Source organism: Petaurus breviceps, unplaced genomic scaffold, assembly GCF_028583685.1.
Source record: "Petaurus breviceps papuanus isolate PSGF00001 unplaced genomic scaffold, PetGlider_PUasm1.0 173, whole genome shotgun sequence".
NCBI classification, from domain to species: domain Eukaryota; kingdom Metazoa; phylum Chordata; class Mammalia; order Diprotodontia; family Petauridae; genus Petaurus; species Petaurus breviceps.
The window spans coordinates 17,396,251-17,404,816 of record NW_027185759.1 but is presented as its reverse complement, the minus strand read 5'-3'; the positions used below and the strand labels follow the sequence as shown (position 1 = coordinate 17,404,816).

General features: G+C 40.0%; 1 protein-coding gene across 1 annotated transcript in view; it reads left to right on the top strand.

Moving 5' to 3' along the window:
- Positions 1 to 8,566, top strand: part of VEPH1 (ventricular zone expressed PH domain containing 1) — a 196,176-nt gene that overhangs the window by 18,085 nt on the left and 169,525 nt on the right. Inside the window, exon 3 of the mRNA XM_069083457.1 lies at positions 5,880 to 6,054. Within this exon, the coding sequence (XP_068939558.1) occupies positions 5,880 to 6,054 (175 nt within the window). The remainder of the gene's footprint in view (positions 1 to 5,879; positions 6,055 to 8,566) is intronic.

Here is an 8,566-nt window from a genome sequence, read left to right as displayed (position 1 = left end):
AGATAGATAGATAAATAAATAAAGCCTTGTTGTATTCCTTTCCCAATCTTAAACTGACCAGTTGTTCTATGTTCAGTTCTAACTGTTGCTTCTTGGCCCTCATACAGGTCTCTCAGGAGGCAAATAAGATGATCTGGTCCTCCCATCTCTTTGAGGACTTGCCACATTTTGTTGTGATCCACACAATCAAAGGTTTTAGTGTAGTCAAAGAAACAAACAAACAAATATATATATATATATGTTTTCTAGAATTCCCTCTCTTTCTCTATAGTCCAGCAAATGTTGGCAATTTGATCTCTCGTTTCTGTCTCTTCCAAAACCAGCCTGCTTTGCTGGTGATTCTGAGTTCACATAGTGCTGGAACTTAGCTTGCAGAATCTTAAGCATAAACTTACTAGCACATGAAATGTGCAATTGCTTGGCATTGCACAATTGAACAATCCTTGGCATCACCCTTCCTTAAGACCTTGACACAAACTAATCTTTTCCAATCCAGTGGCTACTGTTGAGTTTTCCAAATTTGCTGGCATATTGACTGCAGCACTTCGACAACATCATCTTTTGGGATTTTAAATAGCTCAGCTGGAATCCCATCACCTCCGCTAGCTCGTTGTTAGCAGTGCTTCCTACGGCCCCATTTGACTTCCCATCACCTCCGCTAGCTCATTGTTAGCAGTGCTTCCTATGGCCCCATTTGACTTCCCATCACCTCCGCTAGCTCGTTGTTAGCAGTGCTTCCTACGGCCCCACTTGACTTCATTCTCTAGGATGTCTGCCTCTAGATCAGTAAGCACACCACTGTGATTATGGGAGATGTTAAGATCTTTCTCGTATGAGTCTGTGGTGCACTCTTTCTACCTCTTCTTTATCTCTTCTACTTCCCTTAAGGAGCATGTTACCATTTTGTTTTTTATCATGCTCTTTTTTGGATGAAATACTCCCCTGATATCTCTAGTTTTCTTGAAGAGATCTCTTGTCTTTCCCATTCTATTGTTTTCGATTTCTTTGCATTACTTCTTCAAGAAACCTTTTCCTCCTTGCTATACTCTGGAATTCTGCATTCAGCTGGGTATGTCATTCCCATTCTCCTTTCCCTTTCCTTCTTCCTCACTTTCTCACCAAGCCTTTTCAGACAGTCATTTTGCTTTCTTGCTCTCCTTTTTCTTTTCAGTGCTTGCTTTGTTGTCGCTGCTTCCTGTACCTCTGTCCATAGTCCTTCAGGCATGCTATCTACCAGGTTTAGTCCTTTATGTCTATGTATCACTTCCACTTCATATTCATAAAGAATGTTATTTAGGTCATACCTACATGGTCTGATGGTTTTCCTTCTTTCTTCTATCTAAGTCTGAATTTTGCAATAAGAAACTCAAGATCTCGGCCATATTAAGCTCAAGGTCTTGTTTTAACTGACTGTATAGAGTTTCTCCACCTTTGGCTGCCAACCATATAATCAATCTGATTTCCATATTGACCATTCGGTGATGTCTCTGTGTAGTTTGGGTTGTTGAAAAAGAGTTATCTTGACAAACCTCTATTGAGCTCTGCCATGCTTCATTTTGTACCCCAAGGTCATTGCAATTGTCTTTTGTTTTCCTACTTTAGCATTCCAATCCCCTATGATGAATGTGCCATCTTTTTTGGTGGCATATCTAGAAGATATTGTAGGTCTTCGTAGAACTGATTGACACTGGCCAAAGTGGTTGGAGCATAGACTTGTAACACTATTGTATTGAATGGTTTACCTTGAATTCAAATTAAAAAAGCAGTACTAGAATATAATCTCAAAAATCGTAAATTGATACCTGTTCAAATCCAAGATAAATCCTTCAATGCTTGACCTCTCTCTGAACTTCAAAATTTCAGTACCTACATCCCAGCAGTATTGTGAGTAGGGCACTCTAACCTGTAGAGCATTATATACCTGTAAAGCATGAGCTGTGAGATGTCCTATTGTAGAATAGATCCCATCATGGAAAGAGAGGTTGGATGAGATGACCTCCAAAGTCCCTTCCAACTCTAACACACTTTATCATTCTATAGGATTGTAAAGAGTATGGGTGAGTGACAATGGTCTGGTTCAGCAAATCTCTTAATACAAAAGCAAAGAGTATTTCGAATCATGGAACTCTCAACACTTTCAACCAATTCCAGTTATCTTACAGAAGTCATTTTCTCAGAAGTGGTGACAATTCAAAATAGCATTAAGTTCAAAATAAATTTCTAGATTGTAGGCGAAATGACAAAATTTCCTGGAAAGAATATTTGGAATCAGAGGCTGAGGGTTCAAATTCTGCCTTTTTTACCTGTGTGGCCTTGAGAAAGTCACTTAACACAGTGCCTGGAACACAGTAGGTATTTAATAAATGCTTATTAATTTGATTTTATTTAATTTCTCTGGGTTTTGGTTTCCTCCTCTATAAAAGTAGGGGATGTTATTGGCCTGGATTAGATAATCTAATTATTAGAGGTCCTTTCTACTTGTAAAACTTCAACACTACTATTAGATGAAGTACTTTCCATGTGTGATACAGAATAAACTTAACCCCTCTGGACCTATTTCCTTGTCTATGGAATTAGAAGACCGTACTATGTTACCTAAAAAGTCCATTCCAACTCGAAAATCTGTGATCTTTACATTTATTAGTTCTGTATACTTCCTCATCTCCCAGTCCACCTTTACTCTTTTGGGGAAAGTGGGAGGGAGGGCCTAATCCACAAATCTGAAGACCTCACAGATCCAGAAGAATCACAGATTATCTGTATACCTTAAGGCAACTAGGAGAAAGTTCCAATACCCCTTCCCCCACCCATCTGCATTTTCCTCCCTTTGTCAGCTAGGTGGTGCAGTAGATAAAGTGCTAGGCCTGGAGTCAGGAAGACTTATCTTCCTGAGTTCAAATCTGGCTTCAGATCCTAGCTGTGTGACCTTGGACAAGTCTTTTCACCCTGTTTTCTTTATCTATAAAATGAGCAGGAGAAGGAAATGGCAAACCACTCTTTGCCAAAATGGTGTCACCCAGAGTCAGACGTCACTGGAGAACAACTAAATAACAATACTAATGAAGACCATATGAGGGTCCACATTCCAAGGGCCTGGGGATTCAGGGCTTGCTCACTTGAGGACCCTGGGGCCATATTGTTCCCATAACTGATCTGTATTTGGGGGCTTGCCTTCTTAAATGAAATCGTAGGAGGAGAGGGCCCTGGAAGTGGAGGTGATGTAAGCCTGTGGTTTTATGGGCTATTAATTTAGCGGGAGTGAACATAATTGAACAACAGGCTCTTTATAATGGATTCTCAATGTAGCCGGACAAATATACCCACAGTAAAAGTAATCTGAAACACACTTACCTCTGCAGGAGTCCTTGGGGTCAGAGTGGCTTCTGGGATTGATGACCTAGAGGCCACGAACCAAACCAAAGGCTCCATCCAATGTCTTGAATCGGGTTGGTGGAGCAGAAAACTTCCATATACAAGGCTGCTCCTCTGCTCACACCCACGAAATTCATTTAGTGGAGATTGACCTTCTTGATGTAAGAAGTTATTTCAAAAAGACTTTCCACGGAGTCTTTTATTGGGAAGGTTCAGATGTCATCTTGCTTTCTGTAGAGGCAGTGGTGTGTAATGGAATGTGTGTCTGTCTCTGTTCCCTGCCAGCTGTGGAGGAAAGCCCTTCCTCTGGGCATCAGTTTCATCACCTGGAAAAGGACAGGGTTCATTCTGCAACACTTCCGGCCCCATCCCGTATTAGGTGCAGATCTTTAACTTCTCTGCTAAATGCTAAATCTCTCTGTTTCATTAGGCCAGGAAACATCCCAAAGAATAAAGCTACCAGGAGAGCAGTGTTCTTTGGTATTGAGTGTATGTTTAGGAATGCAGAATATGAAGAGGGTTTCTGGGGATCAGGAAGACTTGAGTTCAAATCCAGCCTCAGACACTTACTAACTGTGTGACCTTGGGCAAATCACTTCATTTTATTTGCCTCAGTTTCCTCATTTGTGAAATAAGTTGAAGGACATGGCAAACCACTCCAGTGTCTTTGCCAAGAAAACCCCAAATGGGGTCATGAATGTGACTGAAATGATTGAACAACAGCAAGAGCTAGAAAATTCCGTTTCAGCCCGAGGCCCTAGGTGTGCCGTGGTGACTGCTTACTGGCCCTCCCCCGGCTCATCTTATTCCTGCTCTTGTCTTTGATGCTTCCATCACAGCCTAGCCTTAGTTCTTCATCCTTCTGGTCTACCAGCCTGGTAAGCCAATTGTAAAAAGGCCATAAATAAGATTAAGCTAGGCATGAACTATTCTAGATGAAGCTATGCTGGGTCTTTGTGAGCAATTCTCCTATTCCTAAATCTCTCTTTAATAACAGATTTTAGAATTTTGTCAAAAAATTATATCAACACCCTGCTGGTCAAATTTCATTTTATTTCATTTTTTGTTGTTGCAAATCAAGACATTTTCCCTTCTCCAAACTCCTTCCAACCTCCTATTACTTTGGATTGACTTCTCTGTTCATATGTTGCATTCTCCAGTAGAATGGAAGATCTCTGATCTGCTTTATTTTTGTCTTTGTATCTCCAGTGCCTAGTACAGAGACTGGCACAAAGTGGTTGCTTACATGTACAATATATATCAAACTGCTTGCCTTCTCAAGGAGGGGGAAGGGACAGAGTAAGTGAATTTGGAGATCAAATAAAAAAAAACAAATGTTAAAAATTGTTTTTATATGTAATTGAAAAAATAAAAATTTCAAAAACAAACAGAAATAAAGATAATAGTGGTAAAAAAAAATCTGAGAAATTTCTCAACTTTATCTGGGAATGCTATTACTGAGACAATTTCATGTATCAAGTCAATGATGAAAGTAGAAATTGAGGATTATCTTTAAGGGGAACCAAAAAGGTCCATGCACTTAGACTTCAATGGGAAGGTGATTCTTACCTCTCCATTTACCTTCCACTTCAGTGCTGTCTCCACAAACCATAATTAGGACTTGTTAGCTAGGGCCTTGTCCCAGGGCATCAAAATTTATAGAGCTCTAAAATTTAACACTTGTTAAAGTTCTTCAGAAACAACTGATTAGAGACTCCAGGTAGGAAAAATAAAAAAAAAATTAAATTAGGAAGCTACCCATGCCTTGTATTGTTAATGACCTCCATCTGTGAGTCTTTTGGGTGAATGATTTTTCTACACACACACACACACACACACACACACACACACACACACACACACACACACTGCTGAAATTGTCTTACTTTTATTTTATTTCTACCTCATGAACTACAAAATTCATTCAAGGACTTTGTGCTGCTCACCAAAATTGTCAGTCTCAGCTTTGACTCATTCCCATCCTGTGCCTTGCTTTCAGTGCCTTAATTAGGCTAGCATCCTGGTCTTCAGTCATTTTATAGCTCTTTACATTTACAAAGTGCTTTAAAACTGAAGTCACTAACTAGCTGGAGTGTTTCTGGCTTCAGTCTAAGAAATTTGGCCTGGGGCAAGGAAACCTCCTTCTGGAGAGAATATGCCCATTCTGGCAAAATATGAGAAACAAAAGTGTTGAATTTGGAGTCATCGACATCAGAAGACTTCCCAATACTGTCCTGCCACTTAATATATGTATAATGTTGGGTGAACCACTCTGGGTGACACTGTCTCATCTGTTAAATGAAGGGGTTGGGTTTTAAGGTCAACATTAGACTGTATAATCTCACACTAGGTCCTAACAGTCCCAACTTTCTTGCCTTCACACCAGTTCATCTGTTTCCTTTTAGGTCTCATTAATTCAAATGTAACACTTACAGTATCATCAAAGAACAACTTCTTGAATGGTCCATTGGTGGCTCATCATCTGTTGTTTGCTTATATTTCCTCAGAATTATAATCGACCTCCTGTGATGGCATTAGCCGTCCCAGTGGCAGTGAAATTCCTTCAGAGGGGTAACAAGGAGCTCTGCAGAAATATGTCAAGTTACCTGTCCCTGGCTGCAATTACCAACCCAGATCTCCTGGCCGAGCACACAGAGGCAATTATAAAGAGCATTCTACAAGGTACAGTGGGAACCCTGAACTTGAGATCACCTTCGGAGGTGGTTTTTCACTAATCGAGTTCTCTGTGCTTAAAAACAATCTGGTCAAATTGGACAAGTGTTTCATAAAGAGAAGATGTTTTATGTAGATTAAGTATTGTTTGAAGGGCAGCATAGTGTAGTGGAGAGAAGGGCTGCCTTGCAGTAAGGAAAAACTGGGTTCAACTCCTAACACTGACACAAAGCTGTTGTATTAGAGGCAGCTACGTGGTGCAGTGAATAGAGCCTTAAACCTGGAGTCAGGAAGATCAGATACTGTGTAACCCTGGGCAAGTCACTTACCTTCTGTCTACCTCCGTTTCTTCATCTGTAAAATGGGGATAATAATAACACCTATCTCTCAGGATTGTTATGAGGATCAAATGAAATAAAATTCGTAAAGTTCTTTGCAAAATGTAAAGTAATATGCTGTAAAGCCATGCATAAGCAGCTTTCCAGAGGACTACTATTATGAACAGCTTTCAAGGTTCTGATTACATAGTATAGTGAGCTCTCTATTTATTCAATAACAAATCAGAGCAAAACATTCACAGAAAATCAAAATACAGCATTCACAATGTTACAACTTATCACAGAAAATCAAAATACAGCATTCACTATGTCATAACTCAACAACTTATCACTAAAATGGCCACATCATTTTCACCAAAGTGGTCACATAGTTTTAAACAAAGTCCATTCATTTAGTCAATCATCAAATCCTTAATTCAATCACAAAGTAGAAAAGTCAAAGTTCTCCACCCCTAGGTCACAGTAAATCATAATCTTCTCAGTCAGTACACAGCATCCAAGTAAAGTCTTCTTTCAGCTCGACTCAAGGCTGGCTCTCAGCTTCCATGGTTCCTCTTCCATGGTCCCAGCTTCAACTGTCACCTGGGTTCAAAGGCAGGCAGCTCCCAGTTCCTTGTCCAGCTCCTTGTCCAGTTCTTCATCCAGTTCCAGTTCCATATTGAAGCTCACAGTGTCCAGTCCACCTCAAGTCCTTCACAACTCCTCTTTCTGGGAAGAAAAAACTTAACAGAGCCACAATAATATTCATAGACATTGCTGGCACCATCATAAATTCATTATCTGCCTGTGAAATCAACTCAGACCCACCAACAAAGTCTGAGAACTCAACACAAATCATCAACAAAGAAATCAACACAGACCCACAAAAAAGGTCCAAGAGGTCAGCACAAATCATCAATAAAGTCCCAGGACCTACAAAATCCTCTTCCAGGACTTTGGTAAACATACAACCAGAAAATCCTCTTTCAGGGCTTCCAGTAAGGTCCCAGGGCTTCTGTACAAAGTATCACAAACAAACTTCAACACAGACAGAGCAGACAAACAGAGTGCTGGAATACCACAAGTTTTCTCCTTCTTGACTCTGCCACCACAAGAGTCCTCTTCTCAGGTTTTGTCTGTCTCTAACCCTGAGGCTCTCCTTATACAGTCATTAGATCCTCACCAGGAGTTTACAAGTCCTAGGGTTCACAAGTTGTGGGGTTCACACATTCTGTTTCTTAACAGACTTGATACAAGGCTCAAAAGAAACTTGAACTGAAACAAGTTGTTAATTCAATAGCTGAAACAAGGTATGAACTACTTCTGTGCTTGCCATTACATATGTGAAATCAAACTAATGATAATATTTGGTAGGAGCAAGAACTTGCCTCTTAGTTTCCTCAAATAACTCTCTAAGATTGTAATTACGTAGAAGTTGCTGATCTAAATTGGTGAAGGGCTCCTTTCCCTCCTAAATATGTGCCATCAACACCAGGAGTCATTGAAAACTGATAAAATCACAGACTTCATCCTACCTCCCTCCCATATGGAATGTATCAGCTGCCGTTTGGATTCCACATGCTTTATCAAATGAACATTTGATTTCCAAAGGAATGGAGGAATCTGTTAGATTGGTAGAATCAAAATATGCCACTGAGAAGTTATTCACACATCTTCGATTTTAGTGTTTTCAATCCTGATTCACTGTTTCCTAAATCTCATTCACTCTTCTCTAAACTCTTAATTCTAATAATTTCCCCTTGAGGTTATCTCTATATATCTTGTATATGTAGCCATCTGCATATTGTCTGCCCCATTATGCAGTGGGTTCTTTGACAGCTGGAACTAGTTTTTCCTTTCTCTGTAACCCAAGTAACTGTCAGGCATGTAGTAGGTATTTTATAAATGATTGCTGACTGACTTCCATTAAAGTTTAATAGTCATATTTCTGTTCATTGACATTGTCATTAAAATGTGAGGCTATGTGTATAGGGTTGTGTGCCGGATGGAGCGTCAGAAGAGATAGGGATTTGAATCCTCCCTCTCTATGGCCATAGGAAAGTGACCTCACTTTTCCAATCCTCAGTTTCCTCATATATAAAGTGGGGAGAATGAGAGCTATAGCCTCCCTCTCTCACAGCACTATTGCAAGAAATTTGGAACTATGCCCAAATGGCTAAAACACTATGCATACCCTTTGACCC